The sequence below is a fragment of the Cygnus atratus genome, chromosome 21 (genome assembly GCF_013377495.2).
Source record: "Cygnus atratus isolate AKBS03 ecotype Queensland, Australia chromosome 21, CAtr_DNAZoo_HiC_assembly, whole genome shotgun sequence".
NCBI classification, from domain to species: domain Eukaryota; kingdom Metazoa; phylum Chordata; class Aves; order Anseriformes; family Anatidae; genus Cygnus; species Cygnus atratus.
The window spans coordinates 6,864,533-6,888,260 of NC_066382.1; the positions used below are offsets into that span (position 1 = coordinate 6,864,533).

Consider the following 23,728-nt stretch of genomic DNA (forward strand, 5'->3'; position numbering starts at 1 on the left):
CTTTCTCCACTCACTGTTTGCTTTCCACATTCAAGGACTGTGCTGTCTCACTCAGCTGTGCGATGAGCTCCTACCTCCCTGGTAGTCTCTCTGACAATGTCTTGGTCCCTTCAGACGCTGCTTCCCTGGATGAAATACCCCATTTTGCAAGCAGCATCTACATTTGGGTTTCCAGACCCAAGCATAACCTTATAATGGTTTTCATGGGCTCAGCCATCAAGTTATGACCATTGCTCTGTAGAGAAGTTGTCCCCAACACTGCCATTTTGAACACTTTATAAGTGGTTTGCCAGCAAAGTTTTCACATCGTCCCCTAGATCTCTGATAATTTAATGGAGAGTGCTGCCTGCACTCTGCTGGACAGTGTGAGACCCCATAGAGTGACAGTCTTCCTACAATAACCTCGTTTGAATCTAATTTCATGTGTTGTAGGTGATGCTGATGCTGAGCCTAGTGTCTCACATGTTTTAATTTTACCTAATCTGCTGAACTCCTGAGTTCATGCGAAAAATCAGGACAGTCTGACAAGAGCTACTTCGACCGTCATGCTGCTGTTCTTGATTTGGTCCATAGCCCAGCAAGGCTTGTGGAAGGGACATCTGAGATCTTGTGATTCACCATCCTGTTTGCAGCAGCATTATCACCAACAGCAGATTGGTTCTCTTGAGTTCTAGAGAACTCCACCTATCTGGTAAACTCCCCCAGGCCTACATCACCCTCCTGGAACAGATGCTTTTCATAATTTCTACCCTGTCTTTGTGGCTCATGCCCCTTGTTACATCCTCTATCCCTGCTGAGAAGAGCTGATTCCACCCTTTTTTAGCTGCTCTCCAAGCAGTTGTAACTGAGATTAACTTGTAACTGCGTTTAAATTCACCCTTACTGTCTTCATCAGTAGAAGGGTTCGTAAGGGGTTTGTAAGCCTTCTGCTCCAGGCTGCTGACTGCCTTGGTCGCACTTTGTTGGATCCTCTGCAGTTCCTCCTAGTCTGTGGCCTTGTGTCCCATGTTGGCTGGTGTTGATATTGTGTTAGCTGGCCTTAGATTACCCAGGTTTGCCCTTTACATAGCATTATTGTCTTTTCAGTCCCATCAGCAAAGGGACAGAGCAGAGAGGAGCCTTAAGGGTCAAGCCATCTCTTCTTAGGAGAAGGTTGGTCAATAGAGAGCGTGTGAGAAGGCCAACATCGGCCTGCGCTGGGAGGTGGTTTACTGCATCTTTCTCTTACATGAGTGGCTTAAAACGATCAAAGGTATTTAACCTGCAGAAAGGCAGGTTTTGTTAGAACAGAAAGTATAATACTTCCCTTTTTAAAATGTAAAAATTTTAAATTTTTAAATTTAATTTAAATTTAATTAATTTAAATTTAATTAAATTTAAATTTTTAAATTTTTAAAAATTATGAAGGACCAGAATCAGCACAAGAGAAATAAAGAGGACTTGGAAGAAATGTTCCCTTTCCCCCACCTCCTTGCTCCCTGGTCTGTGTTACCCAGCTCAGTGGATTTACCAATTCCAGCAAACTCTGCGTGATCCCCATTTCTGTCCCCTTTGAGGCTAGGTTGTGTTTTCTCTTTGCTCTTCTCAGCAAGCTTCTTCAGGACCCCTAAGCTCCACGCTGCATTTTTGCCACAGACTGCTCACCCTCCATTTCCCTGCCTGTTACACCCTGTGGCCAAATGGTACCTCACCCATAAAGCCCAGCAGCTCTCCAAGGAGGGAGGTCCAGGACTTTCCATCTGGCACATCCACTCCTGTCCTAAAGGACCACGATGTGCAAAAGAAAACAAACACACCGTGTTTCAGATACATGGTGCCACAAAAAAAAAAACTTTCCTCAGTCATTCCAGAGCAAGAGATCTGTGCCAAGAGGGTGGCTGAGAGGAGAGCTGAGAGCCATGCCAGCATCCTAGTAGCGAAGGAGCCAGAGGGAAGCCAGGGGTCAAGGAGCTGAGCATGGCCCAGTGCTTGGGATAATGACACTTGACTAATTAAGGACCATGCTATGTGTCAACCCTCTCACTTGTGGTAACACACAGCCTCTGCTTGCTAATTTGTGGCTATTCTTTGGGGAGGTCTAAGGAGGGGGAAAATCTTGGTGCTGGGAGGATTTTCAGGATCCATTCATGCTGTGGACAAGCTGAGTGCCCTGGGAAACTTGTGGAGGGAAAGGGCTCCTTGGGCAGGGATGTGTTAAAAAGCACATGGGAAGGGCTGCTCTCGATATCAGGCTGTGGCTTCTGCTCATTGAGAAGGGAGGAGAAAGCGCTGATCTCCAGATTCTACAGACAAATTCAAGACCTCCCAGTGCTTGGGGGAACAAGAACATCCAGATTTTTGAGAATGCGTCCCTTTTGTGAGGGACTCTTTTGACATGCAGGATAAGGGATGATTAATTCCAGTGTCAGAGGCTCTTGGCTGCAAACAGAACCCAAATGAGCTGCAATAAAGCTCTGGGACAAGTACCACACTGTGAGTACCAGCTAGCCTTTGACATCAGAAACAGGTATTTGTTCCTAATAAACTGATCAGGAGAAGCATCCGCAGCAGGCAGCAGAGTTCAGTGGTCCATCCTCTCCTTTATCGTGTGGGTACAGATAACTTGTTCTGTTTATTTGCATTATTATTATGGTTAGATCAGTATGTTGTGACGTGGGGCCCTTGGCTAGGGAGATGTACAGCTCATACCAGTGCACTAGATTCATGTCAGACATTGTTAGGGTTTCAGTCTCTGCATCGTGGTAGATATCACTGCCCAAATGCTTGCATCCCAGCCAGGTATTGTCTATAGGACCAGGCTGTCCCGTGGTGCCTGTGAGCTCAAGGACAGCTGACAGTTTCAATGGTTGAAAGCAAGTGCGTGGACCACACCACTGCACTTCTGTCTGCCATGGATGTCTTGTGGCTGGACTGAACCCAGTATGGTCCTTATGCAAAGGGTGGGGAATTCAGACACGAAGCACAGGTGGGACAGATCCTGGGAGCAGCAGAAGGGAGGAATTTTCCCTTACCTTCAACTAAGAAAAAAATCCCTCGTAGCTGAGGTCCATGAGCTTTACTGCTGAATTCACAACTTGAGGCCATACACATGGGACACATGGACTCTTGTTTTTATCTTTTCACTTACATTTTGCATCAGAAGACCTGTCTGGCTTCCTCCCTCAGAGGGATACACAGCAGTGGCACATGCTCTTCCAGACACTAATCAGGAGCCGTGCATCTCCTGTTCTCTCTTGAGCTGCTCCTAGCCTTGTCCTGAGCTGGCTACAGTTGGGAATTACTTGGAATGCAAGACTGGACTGCATACAGCAAGGTATGTACACCAGCTGTCGTGAAATCTCACTGCCATTTAAAAAATCAGAGCGAAACTTCAGATGGTCACTACATATACGCCTGGTTACCCATGTTCAAGAGAGCTGGACTGTGCTGGTACCAGGTACAGAGAAAGGCCAATAAGATGAGTGGGACCCAGGAGAACTCACGTTACAAAGAGGAGACCAACAAGGCTTTGTGTCTTTAGTCTTGGTGAAGGAGATTTAATTGCTGCCTGTAAGGATATGGTAGGCTGGAGGGACACCAAAAAGGCAGAAGAGTTATTAAAGCAGAAGGACAAGCAGATGGTACAGATTGCCTGGTGATACTGTTAGAAAGGTAGAAAAGCAGAAATTTCCTGAGCTGTGGAGCCATCTCCCATGTAGAGGAGCCAGGGTAGAAGCCTGTTTGCCTGTGTGATAGGGCAAGCAGGAGTGTTTAGGGTTATTCCTGAGGTCCCTTTCTTCTTTGGGAGGCTTCACTGTATGTGCTTCTCTGACAGCTTGGCCTGCTCCCCAAACCCAAAACCACCTGAAAGCTTGGCATCCCCATGGCTACTTCCCTTATCTGACATAAACAGCCAGATTTTATGCTCTGTAAGGAACCAAGTAGCCATCTATGCTAGCCAGGCCTACACCCTTAGCAAGAACAGGTCCTCACAATGCTCTACATGGAAAGGAGTGAGTTGGCCTGTTTACAAATACCTTGTCTTCCATTTCTCTTTGTCTTTCCCCTCTTTCCTTGGCACAAACAGCAATTGAACCTTCTTGTCTGTGGACACTGCCTACACAGGAATGTCTCAGTGAAAGCAAAGTTCATCCACAGCTTGTGTTGTGGCAGCAGGACCACACCACAGCCCTGCAGCCTGCTGTCTTGGCTCTCCAGTCCTTCTCCCACTGCCCATTACTACGGGAGGGTATGTCCCATACCCTCCTCTTCATCCCTAACTCCCACCTTCACCCTGGCTGCCTCAGACACTGGGCCATTGCCACTAAAATCTGATGTAGCTTGACATTTGCTGCCCACCTCTGCCACTGGAGACTGCCTGGAGCCAGGGCTCCCAGATGGTAGGAAATTTGCCAGCTACTGGCTCTTCAGGACTCCTCTTTCTGCCTCTGTGGTGGACAGTTGGAGGGATGCTGGCAAAGCAGGGTATAAGCTGCATGGCTAGTGCTGTCCTAGCAGATGCTCTCCTCCTCCCACTAGCAGCTCTGTGGGCTCCTCTGCTTGCTGACTCCCAGGTTTCCCTGTTGCATAAATTACTTTGTGAGTTTGAGGATCATTTTTTTTGCACACCTACCTGGGGCTTCAGAAAACTGTTCCATAGCATCTGGATCTGACATTGTGTAGGAAACAAAAGCTCATCCATGATGGATGGGGGTGGAAAGTCCTCTCTGATGAATCATTGCTTCCCTCTCCCTGCAACATGCTGCCATCCCTGCTGTGTGTGAGTGCTGGGAGCCAACAGAGAGTGGCTCAGGTGCTCACCTTTTGCCTATGTGTTCAAGAGGGGTGATTTATCTTTACTGCTTCCACTTGGCAAACAATCTTGAGTGCTAATTGCTTGCCTGTGCACAAGGCACTGAGTGCCAGCACTTGTGCAGGCGAAGATACCAGAGGCAGGTATGTGAGGCTGCAGACACAGGCCAGACCCAGGGAGAGGTGCCACTAGCAAATATTTCGGGGTCACAGTGTTTGAACAGCTGAGCATACGCTTGGGGGCAATACTGAGCAGTGGTGCATTTATGTTGACCATAATAGATGGTTGTATCAAATTGGGTTAACGTAGCTACCTGGCTGTTTGTTCCTTGGCCCATCTCTGGGTCCCTGTGATTTAGGAGTCCCCTCTGTCTGTGTGCAAGATGATAAGTCACTGCCCGGCTCAGTTCAGGCAGGAATGTCCTCACTGTGCCTGTCCTACCACTGCCTGGTCCACGCTCATCACTGCCACTAGCAAGAGTGGAGGAGGCTGCTGCATTGGTAGGGCTGGGCAGGAAATGCTCTTTCCAGAAAAAAAGCGACCTGGCATTTCCAGAATTTCCCAGCACACAGAGGGAACCCAACCTGGCAGAGTCTGCTGTGGAAGAGAGCAACAGAACAAGTTCAGTCTCAGATTAGCAAGACTCAGTGTGTCCAAAGGGTTGCACTGCAGCAGGCATCATTCTTTCAAGCTTTTATCAGGAAATATTTCTCTGGTCTGTTTTCCAGGTTAGCAATTTCAAAATTAGTGTGTTCCTAAGAACAGTTTAGGCTGCATTTAGGCACTTTCTAAGAAAATGCCATTTTATTGAAGGTTGGAGGGGCGGCTTCTGCCAGCTTTCTTGCTTTCTGCCAGCCTTGTGCTGATGCCATTGCCTTGATCTGGAACAGATGATGTTTCCCTGCGAGGAGTGGGCCAGGAGGTGGGGACGACCTTGGCACTGAGTGACCTCAAACCCACTCGCTCAGGCTGCCTGACTGGATGCTGGGTCCCCTGGAGTGCCGGTGGAGTATCTCCTCCTGGTGCTGAGAGTGAAGCCCAGCCCTCCTCCACGGGCAGGTTGGCAGCATGCAAATGAAGGCTACAAACTCAGTTAAACAAAGACCATAAAGACAGCCAAAAGCCTTCTTCTGTCTGAGCCAAGTTACTGGGCTTGCGGTATTAGGAACTCCTTTAAAGGCTATAATTCACACCAAAGGCTTTGTTGATCCAGATGGGGCCTGAGCCAGGACCCAGCTTTGCCCTGCCTTGCTGTGTTTTTAAGGTTTTCCAGCGTTCACTGTTACAAACTTGAGAGGCTGAGAACTGGGCTTGCTGGGACATTTTCCAGGCACTCCACACACAGACAACGTAGGTATCAGCCTGGTGGGGCTACCTTGCCAGCAACAGGCCAGAAACCTCCGAAATAAGAATCTAACAAGCTGTGAAATAGTGGCCTTTTACATCTCTTGTAAGTCTCGTGCATATCCCAGTCCTGGGGCTTTTGGTGGTTTGAGGGTGAATGTTGTTTATTAAAGAGCCTTACTGCTGTTGTCCCTGAGACATTGCATCCCTTTCCCTAACTTTTGCTGGAGATAATTGATTGCAAAAGTATGAACATTTAATAGTTCGAGCAGTAATGAACGCTTCTGGCAGGAAAGAGTCACAAACACAGTAGTGCTGGTGCAGGGACTTCTGGAGTTCTCTAGCCAGACCTGCCATGCAGAGCAGGGTCACCAGTGCTGCCATTGATACCAGATCAGGAAAATCTTCCTTTCCATTCTTCCTCATCAGGGTGTTACTTACCATTGTTGCTTTCAGCACTCATGTCAGAGGAAGGCATCTCAAACTCAGATCTGTTCTCCAGGAGGTCTCATGGGGCCCTGTTTTGGTACTCAGAACAGGCAATGTGAAAGCTTGTGGTGTTTAAATGTTAGGAGAGAGCAGTGAAAAATGGAGCAGGTTTTAAGTTTTAGGTTTAAGAAGGCAGTCACCTGCTGGGAACCACGTAGGCCTGGGACATCTCGGAGCAAGGAGGGAGAGCCGATTTGGATTATATTCCCCTTGGGTGATACTGATGCAAGACACTCAGGTCTGTGGGGAAGCACCAAATGAGTTGTCCTGGCTTTTCTCTCTGTTCCGTTTAAGAAGTATGGGTCCCCAAAACTCTCAGAAGGGAACTAAGTTAGAATGAAGGGGAATCAGCCCTAGGTCTGCTCGGCCTCCTGCGTACTTCCATCGCAATCCCAGGACAGCTGTCTTTTACAGTAATTGCAGGAAGATCATCCTTCAGACTTCACCTAAGCACTACGGGGAGGCAGGCATGCATACATATTTTACCTGCCTGCATCCTTGCATGGGAGCATTGTGTCTTTCTGTCATTTGAAACCTTTTTGAGTGCCGCTGGAGCCTGGATCCCAGCCTAGATGTCACCAGGCCCTGTGGCTTCACGGTTGGAGCAACCCGTGCTCCATGACTGATCACAGCAATGTCCTTGATGCTGCGTGGCATCGCCCGTTAGTCTCACCAGAGTGAGCTGCTCAAGTTGTGCAGGGCACAGAGCGAAGAAACAGATGAGACTTCTGGGCATCCCAAGAGCCCTGTACTGGGGAATGTGCTGCTGTGATACTACGGGGGATCCCACTCCCCACATCAGAGGGCCTGTCAGCTGTGTTGGAGCAACCTGGGTCACCCAGTAAAGTTGAAGCCCTGGGTAAATGCACTAAAAGAGAAGCTATCCCACTTTTCCCAGTAGGTTTCCCAAGTATCTGCTTTTGTCACATTTGCAGGGCAGTTGCAGTAGTTCAGGCATCTGCTGCCAGATGCTCTGTCAGCAGCCTTCTCCCTGTCTCCCCGTTTACGGCTCTGTCCCTTGGCCTCTGGACTAGCTGGTGCCTTGCAGCATCATGGTGCATTTCCCTGCCACTCTGTCTTCAGCTGAAGGTCATGCAGTTAATCCTGACCCCAGATCACAGCCGCTTCTGCAGGCGGGTAATTGAAAATGCCAGAATTCCCTGCTGACCCTCTAATAATAAAAGCAGTTCCCTGTCCAGTAACCTGATACTTCAGGGACCAAGATCTGTCAGAAGGGCTCCAAAGAGATGCTGGAAAACTCCCAGCTGTTCACCTCTTCTTTCCCCAGGGTAATTTCAAAGTGTTGCTGGGGAGAGGCCATGGGCTGGATGGGCTTTGCTCTCTCTCTGTCATGAGTGTTTTCCAGAGCAAATGTTGACTCTGTCTGACATAACATGGGTTAGTGGTATTAAAGTGATCAGAGATAGCGGTTTTGCTGCCTGTAACCTGACTCTTCCAGCTAATCCAGAAGAGGAATGGAGACACTTTGATTACACCGTGGTCTCAACAGTGCTGACCCACAAACAGGCAACGAGTGGAAGGCTGAGCCTGCAGGCCTGGCAAGTGGAAGAGGTGGGGGGCTAGCTGCAAAATGGGTGGCAGATTGCAACTGGCAGCATTTTAAGTAGATATATAGATCACGAATGAGAAAATGTGGAAAGATCCTGATGTTCCCTGGCATTCCAGAGGCTGGAGCCACACAGTCATACCAAACTCCCCCATCAAAAAGCCAAAAAATGCTGCCTGAGGAGTCCAAGCCTGCAGGCAGCTCCCTGTAGCCTTGCTGTGGCTGGTGGTAGTGTCCCATCCAGTTTTATTCCCTTTACAGCAGCAACCTCCCAGCCTGCACAGTGTGACTTTCTGTGGCTTTTCAGCAGTACTGGGGCTCTACAGGCTCTGAAGTGGTGCTGATTTGCTGTGGACTTTATCTACTCTGTAGTTGGCTTTTTACACAGTGTCACATCACTGGGAGTCAGGCCTACTAAAAACCAGTGGCAACTAGGGGAAACCGTGGGCCCTCTCCAGAAGGAAACGGGAGACCAGGTCACCTGGGGTATGGAGGAGGCTGAGGTACTCAATGACTTTTTTGCCTCAGTCTTCACTGACAAGAACTCCAGCCACATGGCCCAGGCCCCAGAAGGCAAAGGCAGCAACTGGAGGAATGATGAACTGCCCCGTGTAGGAGAAGATGAGGTCTGAGACCATCTCAAGAGCCTGAAGGTGCACAAGTCCATGGGACCCGAGTAGATACATCTGCGGGTCCTGAGGGAACTGGTGGATGTAGCTGCTAAGCCACTGTCCATCGTATTTGAGAAGTCATGGGAGTCTGGTGAAGTTCCTACTGACTGGGAGAGGGGAAACATAACTCCCATTTTAAAAAGGAAAAAAAGGAAGGCCTGGGAAACTACAGGCCAGTCAGTCTCACCTCTGTGCCTGGCCAGATGATGGAGCAAATCCTCCTGGAAACCATGTGCAGGCACATGGGAAATAAAGAGAAGATTGGTGACAGCCACCATGGCTTCACTAAGGGCAGATCGTGCCTGACAAACCTGGTGGCCCTCTATGATGGGGTTACAGCACTGGTGGTAGGGGAAGAGCAACTGCTATCATCTACCTGGACTTGTGCAAGGCATTTGGCACTGTCCCTCACGATATCCTATACACCTGATCTGGTGGATGGTGTTGGAATTAGATGATCGTTAAGGTCCTCCCAACCCAAACCATTCTATGATTCTTTGCTGTCTGTAGTTAAGAGAGACAATTAGTGGCTACTGAGATCAGTTTTGAGGTTTAGATTTGAAAAGGAGTTTAACAAAATATTGGAAAAGTTTCAGAAAAGAGTTATCAGATTGATAAGTAAGCAGATAAATCTGTGAAGCACTCAGCAAACTCTATCTAGCTAGGTAATAGAAAAGAAGATGAAAAGAAAATGTTTTAATGATCTTTCAATTCAATTTCATGGTGACAAAGCTAGCAGAAGAAGAAAAGATCCAGCAGTTGGAAGCTGAAGTCCATTAATTTCAACCTGAAAATAAAATATGCATTTTAGAACATGGCAAGTAACAATGAGGAAAACCTCCCAAGAGGCACAGTGGACTTATCATTTTCAACAACAAGCAAATGTCTCACCCTTCAGCCTTCACAGCTCCACTCTGCTAGGTGAGGAGGCACCTGGTTCCTCTGTCTCCCCAGTAAGGTGCCTTGAGCTTCAGCTATACACAAGTAAGGCACCTGAGCTGATAACGTAGGCTAGAAACACTGCCCTGGGAGGTACCAAGCACCATGATGCCAGGTTTCTTTCTCATTGGCAAACTTAGTCCACAGCACGTCTATGGTACAAAACACAGACAGAGGAGGAAAGGAGGCCTTTCCTTGCCCATTTCCCTTTTTCTAAGTTTGAGTGCTTATGCAGGATGTCTTTCAGACCCACCTTGACGCTGGTGGGTCTAAGTCACAAAGACTAACCTTTGCATGTGCGTGAAGCATTGCCTTCTGTGCTATTGAAGCTGCTCCACTGCTTATGTAAATGTTAAATACTCAGTGGACTGAACAGCCTTGTGGTTCTGGTGCTTCTGTTGCCAAATCAAGTTATGACTTTATGTTTCCGCCCCAGTAGGCGTTTGACTTTTCTTTGGAGATGGTCAGTCAAGCAGGACGTATGATCCCAATCTTTCCATGAAGGCTCCTGAAGTATGCCAGTGCAGTTGTCCTGATATGCTGTGCGGTGAGAGCTCTTTGCTTTGGGCTACAGTCCAGCCTGCTGGTGGCAAGGAATCCAGTTCAGATCCTCCATCCAGACTTTCACTCCAGTCTCAGGTGTCTCCAGCCCGGAAGGTAGGAAGTGAGAGGGGCAGAGCACTGAGGGAAGGATGTCCCAGCTCCAAGAGACACCTCACCATAGGACTGCAAGGGGCATTGCTCAAGGCAGGAGGAGCTCTGTGGTCCAGGCATGCTCTTGGAGCATTAGACTGGGGTGGCTGGTGAGGACACTGCTGGTTTAGCTGTCATTACAGTATTGGCAAAACTCAGTGGTTATATCTCTCCTTCGGGGAGGTTACAGGTATGTGGCTCTACTGTCAAGACCTGAGAGAGAAGTATGTCTTGAACCCTGTCCTTCTCATGTGTTTCCAGTTAGTGAACTCAGGCAGCTGCTTGCACTGAGTGTGGGCCATAAAAACAAACAAACAAACAAAAAAAACAACAACAAAACACCACCAAAAAACACATCTGTAGATTTATCCAGACTCTTTTACAGGCAGAGCTGCCCCTGAGCCAGGGAAGCCAGTTCATCCATATTATCCAGCCTATTGGATTAATTGCAAAAGCTCCAAGCCCCAGCCAAGACGAGGATCTGGCTGTGCTCGGTGTTGTGTGGCAGTACAGATGCTTAGGGTGAAGTCTGTAGAAGTATCCCTAACATTCCTCCATGCTTCTGCACCAGGGAGGTCATAACATGAGAGGTGTTTGCTGCCACCCCTCACAATACACTGCAGGTTTTGTTACAGCAGGGGACAGGTCATCTGCCTTTTTACATCAGCAGATTTTCATTAAGCATGTTTTACACTCCAGCAGCGGTTTTGGCAAGGTTTATTTCTCCAGCCACAGGGCTCTGCTAAGAGGCATCCAAAGAATCTGAGGCCGTACCAGATAACGATGATGTAGAAAAGTGCCTTTCAGGGACTTGAATTATTCATTTTGCCTCACAGTGATGTGGGGTCCAAGGGTTTCAATCAAGCAAAGAAAGGTTCCCCCTACTGTGGAAATGCAGCTCTGTTTATATTTTGGATTGTTGCTGTATGCATACACCTGGAGACACCTTCAGGATAAACCTGCCCCTGCTTACACATCCAAAGTGATGGTGGGTGGCTCTGAGACCTGGGGTGCTCCAAATTTGATCTGCTTTATGTGTCACAGGGCAGGTCCCTTTTCCAGCAACCACATGAATTCAAACCCCTCCCATGAGTGAGGGAGAACCTTACAATGTTTAAGGGAGTGTCTGGCACTGAGCAAAGCTTGCACCTGGAACTGGTCACTCTGTTGTCACAAGGCAACAAAGAGAAGTCACTGTACATGGAATAAGGTGATGGATCCGTCTCTGCCAGGTTAAGTGCTGCCATTGAATCTTTGGCATTAGCAGCCCAGCTGTTCTCTGGGCAGTACTTTGGCACAAAGCAGGCTGAAAGAACAAAAACTTTTTTTCTTTTTGTTCTTCTCCTTTTTGCAGTTTGTTATATCTTTCCTTTGAAACACTCAGAAACCCAATGGAAGTAACCTCTGTGTAGCTTATTCAGAAACAACAGTTCAGGAAAGTCAGCTTAGATATTTTGAGTCTTTTGCTATCTTTGCTCAGCCTTACAAAAAGATGGAGAGGGACTTTTTGCTCAGTCAGATAATGACAGGACAAGGGGGAATGATTTTAAACTAAACGAGGGGAGATTTAGATTAGAGGTTAGGAGGAAATTCTTCACTCAGAGGGTGGTGAGGCACTGTCACAGGTTGCCCAGAGAGGTTGTGGATGCCCCATCCCTGGAGGTGTTCAAGATGAAGCTGGATGAGGCCCTGGACAACCAGATCTAGTGGGTGGCGTCCCTGCCCATGGCAGGGTGGTTGGAGCTGGGTGATCTTTGAGGTGCCTTCCAACCCAAGCTGTTCTATGATTCTGTGATACCCATCATGGAGCAGCCATTTGGACTAGAAACCTCCAGAGGTCACTCCTGACCTGATTATTTCTGTGATTTTATTATCAGACATTTTCCTGATGTCTCTGATAACAAGAACAGTTACTGAGAAGATGCAATAGTGGAGGTTCCTGCTTATCCTGAGATACCTTCACCCCAGTTGTAGGAAAAGAGCTGACGTTGCTGTAGTCATTCATCTCACCTGCTTCCACCCTAAGATGTTGTGTATTTGCCTCATTAAGGCTTATTTCATGTCATCCTGCTGTTGGGTACAGTTTTTCTGGTCTTGGGTGTACTCCCATATATGCAGGAGGCCAGCACAGGGACTATACATTGCTGTTCCCAAAACAGAGCAGAGGTAAATTTCAGGGGTGCTTTTGAGACTGTATTTAAGTTTTGATTCCCCATTTGCAGCACCATCTATCACAAGCTCCCGGGGCATTGTGTGAAGCATCTCAAGGTGTGACAGCATTTGTGGTGCCCTTTTAGAAGTGGCTTTAAATGTCTCTCAACTGGACTAGGCAAGCACTGAGCCCCACCGTTTAACTCCGTGAGCCAGGCTAGGTGTCCTGGTTTCAGCTGGGGCAGAGTTAATCATCTTCCTAGTAGCTGGCGTGGTGCTGTGTTTTGGATTTGGGATGAGAACAATGTTGGTAACACGCTGATGTTTTAGTTGTTGCTGAGCAGTGCTTACTCTAAGTGAAAGACTTCTGGTTTCCCATACCACCCTGCCAGCGGGGATGCTGGGGGTGCACAAGGAGCTGGGAGGGAACACAGCCAGGACAGCTAACCCAAACTGGCCAAAGTGATGTCCCACACACCATTCGGCATCATGCTGAGCAATAAAACTGGGGGAAGTTGGCCGGGGGAGTGCTGCTGCTGCTCGCGGTCTGGCTGGGCATTAATCAGCAAGTGGTGAGCAATTGCCTTGTGCATCATTTGTTTTGTATATTCTATTTATTTATTATTATTATTATTATTATTATTATTATTATCCCATCATTTTCTGTCCTATTAAACTGTCTTTATCTCAACCCATTAGTTTTACATTTTTTCCCCCAGTTCTGTCCCCTATCCCACTACAGGGGGAGTGAGCAAACATCGGTGTGATGCTGAGCTGCCTGCCGGGTTAAACCACAGCACTAGCACATGTTCACCAAGTTCTCAGGCATCTGGGCCACGGGCGGGGTCACAAGTGATTTACACACATGCTGCTCTAGCTGTTAGCTTTTTTAGCGTCCTCAGCATTCCCTGGAGAAGCAGGAGCAGCCTTGCAAAAGCCATGCCCCTCCAGGTTGGCAGGTAATGCATGGAAGTAGAAGAGCATACCTTCTCCGGTTGCGAGGTCAACCGTTGAACCTGTGTCTGATTCCTGGGGCATGGTCACCTCCCAGTTTTGTGGTGGGACAGCTCTGGGTACACATGGCTTCTGTCCTGGGAAAGCGTGTATGACTGTGGGATCAGTCCGCAGAGCACGTGCAGTTCAGATGTACGAGAGAGCCCACAGGCTGTGTACTCATCCCCATCAAAACCCAATCTCTGCTGCAGGGCAATCCGTAGCTTGGTCACATCTTCTTTCCAAAGCCTTTCTCCACCAAGAGAAGTGCTTTCTTGGAGATTGCAGATATCCTATGAAGTCTGTGCTGATGTGAAAAGCAAGTTCTGGCACCAGCTGACAGGCCCCAGAAACGTTACCTGTGTTTCATCTGAGCACCAGCATGAGAAACTAATCCCAGGAGTTTGTAAATTTGGGCCTTGAAGAAGGAGTGGGACTGGGGCAATAAAGAGGGAAGAAAGATGCGCTGTATATCAGGAAGAAAGAGAATGTGTAAGATGATACAGAGAGTATCATCTCTGAGATGCATCACCAGAGACTGGCGAGCAATGAATTTGTGTCTCAAAAGCCTAGATTTGACCAGAAAAGGATCGAGGAATTGGAGCTTGGGAGGAGGTGATGCTTTGGCCTCGGCATCTGTTCTCTGCCCTCATTCAGTTTGAATAATTGCTGGACAAAACCAGAGATCACCAATACTTTGCTGAGGCTGACCCACCATTATACCTTTCTTCAAAACTGGGGCAACCAGGGCAGATGAAGGGAAGTGGTGCAGCAGCATGGTGGCAGATTTTGCTTTACCCACTCCTGCCTCCCTGTTCTCCTCGACAGACACACTTTGATCAGACTGGCAGATGCAGTGTTCTAAATCCAGCTAACCAGCAGTGAAGTGGCAAAGGTGGTGGATCAGAAAGAATAGCTTTTGTTGGTATTTTTTGAGAGGAGTATCTCAGCTGTAGTTTGGTATAGTGCTGTGCAAGAACTGTGCTGTAGCCACGCTGGTTGAGTCAGTGCAGTCCTACTATTGTTGTGAATGCACATCCTCAGCTGGCATGGTTTCAGTCACTGCTCATGATGCCTAGGAAAACCAGGCTGGAAGTGGGTGAGCTTTGCTTTCTGCGCCTCTCCTCCAAGCTGTTTCTCAGAGTGGGTGTCAAGTGAGTCGTTCTTCCGTGAAATATTGAAAGGTTTGGACCTGGTAAAAGCAATTCTGAGTGCAAGCCTCTCTGCACCCATTTGTAACAGGCCTGGAATGTGAGTGATGGGGAAGTTTTCTCACTACCACTTTCTAGTCCTCTCCCACCCCTGAGGCTTCCCCTCTGCCCTGAAGCTGCTGATGCATTGAGCCTGCTCTGTCAGGCTTGCCAGGGCTGACACTGTGCTGGAGTTATCACTCTCCAAGTCTGGGTTTGCTGCTTTGTGAGGTGTGGAGTAGCCTCCAGTCTAACATCAGTGGAGGCTGTGTTGGAAGTGCCACCAGCAGTCTGGGTGCAGGGTGGGCAAGGACGCTCAGCTCACCGGTATCAGCCACAGAAGAGGAGTCAGCACAGGCATCAGTGTGTGTCAGCTCCTTTAGCACAGGCAGAGAGCTGTAGGATGGTACCTGCAGTGCTGCGGCATCTCTGCAATCAACACCCAAGCTAAACAGATCTGAAGCAATCCGGGCTGCTTGTTCACCTGCCCTGGTCCACAGCAAACAGGATCAGAATGGCTCAAATGTTCCAGCCATGTGTCAAGCCTCATGGGCAGTGCAGGGCAGTGCAAGGGGTGGACAGCTGGCTGGATTGTCTGAGGAGCTGCTGGAAGGTCCCGTTGTACTTGGTGGGAAAAGTCTCTGGATGTACTATTTCCAGGGCATTCTGACAAGGAAGAGAACTCACCATTGTCAGCATGTCAGGTCAGGTTTATGTTGAATGCTCAGGCTGCTGTGTGCACCTCCCTTGATTGGCATGTTCAACTTGCAGACCCAGCATACCAAAGAAGAGAGAAGCTGCTTGCTTCCTGCATCTGTCTATGCCTTATAAACCTTCTCTGTGCAAATTTAAAAGTACAAAACCTCCTACTTCTCCGTGGCAAGCAGGGAGGATTGCATATTACTGGGCTTGTAGAACTTTTCCAGGGGAATAAGGCTCTGTTTGCTCCAAACCTAGGCTCGTTTTGCCTGGGAATGGTCTCTTTCCAGTTCTGCTGTTAGAGATGCTCCCCTACATGGTTTCTAATTATGAACTCTTATTGATCAGTGGAAACCCTAACTGCTCCCTTTAAACAGCAGAATCCGGGATCTCCTGACACTTGGAGAGCCCTGCCACTGCTGGAAGAAAAGTCAGTAGCTCCAAATGGCAATAACACGCCTGCCTGCATCCAGTGAAGGGATATGGGTTGTGTCCACACCAGCATCTGACTGAGGTCTCTCTCTCTCTCTCTCTCTCTTCCAGCTCCTTCAGCTGTGTCTATCATGCACCAGGTGAGCCGCACTGTGGACAGCATTACCCTCTCGTGGTCTCAGCCTGACCAACCCAATGGAGTCATCCTGGATTACGAGCTACAATATTATGAGAAGGTACTGCAGGACCTTGGCAGGGTTCAGCTGCAGGGTTTTGGGAGAGGAGGTGGCGCAAAGGGCATACACTGGCTACTGCATTTGTCTAACCACTACTGAGGAGGTTATTTCTCTTGCTGCAGCTGGCCATGTGGGTGGCACTGGCTGTCAACCTTTGGGAGCCCAGTGTGGCCCCAGGTGACCCTGCCTGATGCTTAGGCACTGCATGTAAGGAACATATTGCACTACTGATTCGACTCGGGGGGAGGCTGATGTGTAGGGATCACACAGCTCTGACTCTTTCGTCCCTGAGGAGCATGTCCCTTCCACCTCCTCCCTATGGAGGAGTGGTGTCCTGCGGGTCTGGAGCTGTGTGGCCGCTGAGGGACCTGAAGACCATGCTGATGTTGGTCCCAGGACCTGCCAAGCTCTGCATGGCTGGTGAACTTCATCTGTGATACCCAGGGGAGGTGGGGACTGGTAAGCAGGAGATTTCTCCTTCCAAGAGTCTTCCCCCTTGCACAAGAGCTTATAAACTATATGTTAAAAATGCAAACTAACTAATTAAAAAGCTTTATGATTAAATGGAACTGATTTTTTTTTCCCAGCAGTTGCTGGAAGAAATGATTAATCCCCCCCACTGCCTGCCTGTGACCTATTTTCTCATCACCAAGAGCCAGAGGGAAAATGGGGAGGTGGGGGAGCTTCTTTGTAGGCTGTTAAATAGGTCCTGACCTATATTGCATAAATCACAGCCTTTTATTTGACCCTTGGAAATGATCCCAGAATATGTGGCAAGATGGATGAGAAAGTAACAAGACAGATCTGGAAAGCAAGAGGGGTCCTTTCCCTGGGGACACGCAGAATGATCTCAAGGAGTTCTTTCTCCCAGTCTTTCTCTTAATCTCATCCTCTTTCTTTCTCCCCCTTCCCCTTGGTTTTCTGGGGGAGGCTGTAAACAGAGGGAGTTTTTGACTAAAGGGGAAGCTGCTGTTCGTAGTCTCTCTTGGCAGCCAACCACAAGGTAATCATGTATAAGGTAATCTCCCCGTTGTCAGAGATTTGGACACAGTTTGTCCCTGATCACAAGGACAAGCAGCCCAAGCCACATTTGTGCAATGGTTTTCTTGGCACTCGATTCCTGGGAGGGTGCTGGCACTGGCAGAGAGGACAGCACCAGCTGCCCCAAGTACTGTTGCTGCAGCTCTCTCTGTCCTGGTATTTGAACATCTTGGTATAACTTTTTTTTTTTGCCAATGCTTTGGTTGAAGAAGAAAAGTGTGTCTTTATCTCCACAAAGTTGTATGTCATTCTCAGAAGGCATGTCCGTAAACTACTCTTTGTTAGCCTTTACTCTGAAGTCCCAGTTGCACACACAAGATTTGATCTGGTAGCGGTCAGCAGCAGCCAATGTATTCAAATGCTTCAGCTGATCACTGCTTTGGATGCAGGATATTTTACTATGGATCAGTTCTGGATTCACTAACTCTCCTCCTCCTTTGCCATCCCATAGTGTCTTGAGTGTTGAAAAGGCAGCTTCATCAGAGCCACAACCTCTCTGCTAACACCCAGACTGCTGCTATCCATACAGACACTCATTTCTCACCCCAGAAGATTCTGGGAGCTGCGGGCCCCGTGGATCCATCCCCAGAGTGGCCAACAGGGCCCTCCTACCACCTCTGAGCATCCTTCCTAATGGGGCTGAAATTCATACGTGTTATTAGTTGGTATCCAGCTATGGGCTAGCTTTGTATGTGTGGCACTGTTTGCTTCAGGAACCACAGCAGATTGCTGCTGTTGACACGCACAGAGCAGCTGTCTGCCAGATTAAGCTGCTTGACATTTTTCTTTGCTTTTTTTTTCTTGGCTGATAAAACATGACTTATTAGAAGCCACTTCTGCAAATCCCTTGGGCATTTCACAGACTACGTGTGTTTCAAGAAACTCTTTGTAGATCAGCCTTGGATTTCTGCTTAGATTTGGCTTAGAGGAAGGCAAATCAGATGAGGATTCAAGATCAAATCTATCACAAAGTTAGAAGTATGTTATTTTGAATTAGGATTTCCAAACTCAAACCAAAATCAGCAGGAAAAGCCCTGCAAAAGCAAGGTAGGAGAAACAGCAAAGGGCCATAGACTTTAAACCTCTTGGGATGCCCTGGACATGCCAGAGAAGCTCAGAAGGGTAAAAGAGCAGTGTCTGAAGTGAACAAGCAGGTTGCTGAAGCAATGATGTCTGAGCAATATGCCAAAGGGAAAGAGTGGGTTTGATAAGAGATTTGGCAAGCCATTCTAAAGTTTTGCCCAGCTTGGCTTCATGGAAGGTGCTAGGGAGTTTTGAGGAGAGTGATTATACTGGAGTTGCACTCACCCTGGTTCCAGCTATGGGACTGTGGAGACATGTAAATGCTCTTTCCTTGCAAGAGGGGATTAGAAGAGAGCACAGGCATGAACACAGCTTCCTGAGACGGACAGATGTCATTTTCCTAGCCTATAAATCATCGTAAGCGTACCTATGGCGTTCAATTTAAAGTCCTCCTGGATGAGGGTCTATGGGGATGAGGTTCCCTCGAACAGTTGGACAAATGATTTTAAAACAACCACGTTAATGCCATCCAAAGGCCTGGGAGGTTTCATCCAAGCCCTTGGGCACTAAAACTGTAAACACTTGCTGACCTGTTTCTCTCCTCGCCTCCCTGGGAAAAGGTCCAAGGGAGTGTTGAGGCCTGCTCAGGCAAACAAGACAGTAAGTTTTGTGTGAGAAAATCTTTTCTTGATCTTTTAATCTAAGTACCTGTACTGGAGCTTTTCATTGTCATTAGCCTAAGTACTAATCACCCCAATGACACCCAAGCACCTTCAGTGCCAGGCCTACATGGATAAAACTGTTCCTGAACACTGTAAATAGTGGAGTCTCAGGCATTTGCAGAGCTGCTGTGCGTTATGCTGCAGAGTGATATGCCATCAGCAGTTCCAAGCCTCCAAGTCTGACTGCACACTTGGAGAAATACATTCCTGCCAGACCACTCTCTTACCAGCTACCCACACCAGAACACTGATGAATCAAAAACTTAATACAAGAAGAAATAAACTCCCTGAATGTTCTCTTTGTCTGCTTTCCAGCTATAGTCTGCACAAACCAAGGTCATGAGCGTAATCTATCTTGCAAATGCCACTGCACTTGCAATTCTACTCCAGCATGAGCCACGAGACTCTGCCATGAATGTGAAGAAGATACTGGTGCAGCAGACTGCTGTATGCAGCACCACAGAGAATGACTGTTCTTTGTGGGCCTCTAATGCTGCTTATACCCCAGCATCTGGCTGCAGAGCATCCTCTGGAACAGCTTGTGAGTGAGGGCACCAGATCTGTTCTCAGAAGTGGCTGAACGTGAAAACAAAGTCAACAGATGGGCAGCAGTGTGCAGAGAGGAAAAGAAAGGAGATCAGCTGCCCTAAAGGCAAGCTCCATCATTCAGTGGTGGCTGAGACAATCTCTAACTCATCCTGTGCTCCAGCAGCTGAGAGGGCTAAGACAAGAGCATGACACAGCCCCTTTCAGGCAAGGAGCATACAAAGCTGAGGGGCTCTACATTGACTTTTGCTTCATCAAAAACAAAGGCAGCCAAAGCAGTATGAGAGCAACAGAGTGCACAACTTGCACCACGGTGTGAGGAAATCTCATTTCAACACAAGAAGAGGACAGCTTGTGCCTGATTGCCTATTTAATACCTTCTGTCCTTCGGGAGTCCATTGCTGAAGACATTGGTGAGGAGGAACGGATGTGTTTCTCACCGTCCTTGCTGGGAGTCTCACTTTGATCTCATGGTAGCATGAAGAAATTCCTCCCTGCCACCCCAGTGGAGTTTCACAGCTGACAGAAGTCCCTCAATCACAGGTCCCACTTGATGGGGTTGTGCAGACCCTGTCTGCGTGACTTCTTTGTCAGTCCCTGCGTACTTGCTCATGAGAAGTGTGGTTATCTCACCTCGCTGGCAAGCCTGTGCTGGGTGGGATTTCTTGGGCTTGCCGAGCCCTTTGCAGTGACTTGAAGTTAGTAGGTCTCAGTAACTCCCTTGCAAACTTGCCAGCGCAGATTTTGAGCTGTCAGCTACTGATCTGTTGCAACCAGTGATCCTGCCAAGGCAACCTGACCTGCCAGATTGGAGGTGTTACCGGAAAGGATAAGCACTTTCAACATAGCTACAGAAATGTCATTTAGAAATCAGTGTCTCTGTGTGTGTGTCCTTTTATGGGGGAATCACGCTCACAGCTCGTCTTCAGTTCCTTAGGTTTGAAATCTTAACCATGGTTACTGGTGAAGCAGGCCTTGTGCGGAGGGGTGGTCACAGTACTTCTCCTGAGAACCAAAACCCTTTGTTCAGGTGGGCTTTACCTCCAGCATATGCCAAGGAAGCTGGGGAAGATCAAATGGACAGGGTGCTGGGGCTGAATCAGACACAGGACAGAGTGAGGAATGGTGCTAACAGAAAGTGGGTGCAGAAGAGGGGAGCAATTCTTATTCCCATTGAGCTCAAGACTTGGAGACCTGATGTTTGAGGCTAACACCTTCATCAGAGCATTTCCTGAGATGTGGCATTTAGCCAACTGATGTAATTACTCACATTCCTTCTTCTGTAGTTCCCTGCTGGCAGACAGACTTGGAGAAATGAACATTTTGTTCAGGTCTGTGGTTTCGCCAGCCACTGAACCTGTGCAACCCATTCTGTCTCGTTCTGTGTTTCCGTCTAGAAATGCCATACCTGATTCTGGAGCAGGGTCCAGTGCCTGGGCTCTCTCTTCTGATGGCATATGTGTATTTTCTTGGCAGGATCTTAGTGAGTTAAATTCAACAACTGTGAAGAGCCCCACCAACACTGTGACAGTGCAAAACCTCAAAGCTGGCACCATCTACGTCTTCCAAGTGCGGGCACGTACTGTGGCTGGGTATGGCCGGTATAGTGGCAAGATGTATTTCCAGACCATGACTGAAGGTAAGTCTTCAGCTGTCACTGCATAAATGTGAAATAAGGTCTACAGAGACTTGAACAGATGGAGATACATGGGTAGTGGTTCTGGTCCCCTTCCTGGTAGTCCCATCAAGGGTGCATTGACAAGTCTCATGCATTTATTCAATCTGGCAAGAACTGGCGAGGGACATGGGTGCTTGGTGGTCCATGCAGGGAATCATACAGTCTAGGCCAATTTCTGCCATGCTTTTCTGGCGTGACAACTTGTCCATTCAGTTGGATTTAGAGGGAACAAAATTTATGACGTTCACCTGCAGAGATGTTTATGACAAATACAGCTTTGGATCTCTACTTGCCAAATTTGTGCAGCTAAATAAGACAAGTCAAGCCAGTTTTCTGGCCCTGAGGCCAAGTAGCAAGGCACAGCATGCTTCCATGGGACTGACTTTCCCACCCAAAAAGGATAACTCCATCCTGCCTTCCTGCTGGGGAGCATCCCTGTCACAGCCAACTTGAGTCATGCTTGGGACAGGGCTAGCTAGCACAGAAAAAATCCATGCCAAGAAACAAGTTAGCAATAGCCATGCAAATACAGGCCATTGCTCAGACCTAGGCTCTGGCCCTGATGAATATATTAGCGTCTACCCACCCTGTAACCAGTGCAGTAACGCATTCTTTCTTCCTTGCATGTCAGCTGAGTACCAGACTAGTGTCCAGGAGAAGCTGCCGCTCATCATCGGCTCCTCTGCAGCAGGACTGGTGTTCCTCATTGCTGTAGTCATCATCATTATTGTGTGCAATAGGTAGGTCAGTCTGAGTGCACTACCTGAGCTCGCATGAGCCTCAGGGCTGGGTACCAAGAGGCCCGCTGTGCTGGGGCTGTGCAAGGGGACAGCAATTAGAGAGGAAGGGTGGCAGGGGTAGAAGTGGGGATGATGGAAACAGGAAGGGAAAAGATGCCCCCACAGCACATTTCTCAGCTTCGATCAATCTGTGCACGGTGCTTAGGAATCCCTTTCTTTCCAGAAGACGGGGCTTTGAACGTGCCGATTCCGAGTACACTGACAAGCTGCAGCACTATACCAGTGGCCACAGTACGTACCGTGGTCCCCCACCAGGCCTGGGGGTCCGCTCTCTCTTGGGTTTGTGTTCCTGTTCACTCATTCCTTGCGTTGTGCGGGAAGGGCTCAGGGTCTCTAGCCAGGCACGTGTGCATGTGACGACAAGAGAACCTCTGTGCTGGCGAGGGCTCCAACAAACATGGCCAGATCCTTTGATCCTTGCCCTAAGAAAGCTTCTGCCCTTGGGGTCTAACAAGGTGGAGCTTCTTCAGGAAGCCACTGGACAGATCTGGACTGCATTATGTGTCTTTGGCTTATGTCTGCTTGCCCTCCCTTCTTCTCCTCATCTCAGTATGCATCTGCTGAATACTGCCTCTGGTTCCCTATGCCCTTCCTAGACACGTTCTGTAGCATGCTGTGTGCATCTCTGAACCACCATATTGCATCCCCCAGAAGCAAAGCTCAGACTGACATTCATAGCCTGGATCCCCACTTGCATCATCTAGATCTCCTCATCTGTTCCCTGCGGTCTAGGTCTCTGCCCTGCTTAGTAAAGTTCATGTTCTCCAGACCTGTGTGCTTTTGGGTGCTGACCATGAAGTGGGCACCCGTGCGTGCTCTACAGACCGCTGCAACATCAAACACAAACCCTCCTGTGTGCTCCTGAAACCTCACACTCTTCTGCTGTGCAGCCCCTCCCAACACACCCTATCTTGCTGCTCAGATTCCTGAGCTTTTCCCAGTTTGTGGGCAGCAGAGAGACCCCTTCCCCAGCTTGCCTACATGCTGTGGACCACTGTCCTTCATGGTGCCTTTGCCATAGCCCATCCCAGTGCTTCCAGAATCCTAGTAGATATGATTTATCTAACTATATTTTCACATATATATATATATGCGCCATGTTATGCATTGTATCTAACTATATAATAGGTATTTTTATCTCTGTAATGTTATATATCTATATCTATAATAGATGCAATACAAAACATGCCCTTTCTTGCAGCCTGCCACTTCTGATATACCCATGCACTGCAAGACACTCCCTCACACCCAGCATTCCTGCTTTCAACCTCACTATGCAGCCTGCCTCACCCTCATTCTCCTTATCAACCCCTGGCTGCATGCCCTCTCCAATGTCTTTTTCCTCCCTCACTAGAGATCACTGAAATTCTGCTTTGTTCATATCTCTGTTATCATTTACATTATATTATACTTGCAGCTTCAGGATTTCTGTCCTTTTTATACCTTGTTCCTGTACAGACCTGGGCCTTATTCAGAAAATGGTTTTGCGTGTAGAAAATCAGTAATGTTTCTGCACAGGACTCACTGGTGTTTCTGCATTTACCTTGGAAATATGTTCCGAAAGGCAGGGTACTGAACTGCAGCTCTGTGCCTGAACAGCAGTGCTCTGGCTGCATTGCTATAACTTACCAGTAAAAATGACACTCTTCAAGAAAGATTATGTAAATGCAACTCTCAGTTGTTTGTCAGTCCTTGCTGCATGTGTAAACATACATTCACACT

General features: G+C 48.2%; 1 protein-coding gene across 4 annotated transcripts in view; it reads left to right on the top strand.

The window, feature by feature from the left end:
* Positions 1–23,728, top strand: part of EPHB2 (EPH receptor B2) — a 126,923-nt gene that overhangs the window by 90,159 nt on the left and 13,036 nt on the right. For 3 of the 4 annotated variants that reach the window (XM_035557582.2, XM_035557584.2, XM_050714895.1), the window contains 4 exons: positions 16,072–16,196; positions 21,005–21,167; positions 21,838–21,946; positions 22,170–22,237. In XM_035557582.2, the coding sequence (XP_035413475.1) occupies positions 16,072–16,196; positions 21,005–21,167; positions 21,838–21,946; positions 22,170–22,237 (465 nt within the window). The remainder of the gene's footprint in view (positions 1–16,071; positions 16,197–21,004; positions 21,168–21,837; positions 21,947–22,169; positions 22,238–23,728) is intronic. The other variant, XM_035557583.2, reaches the window with a different exon arrangement.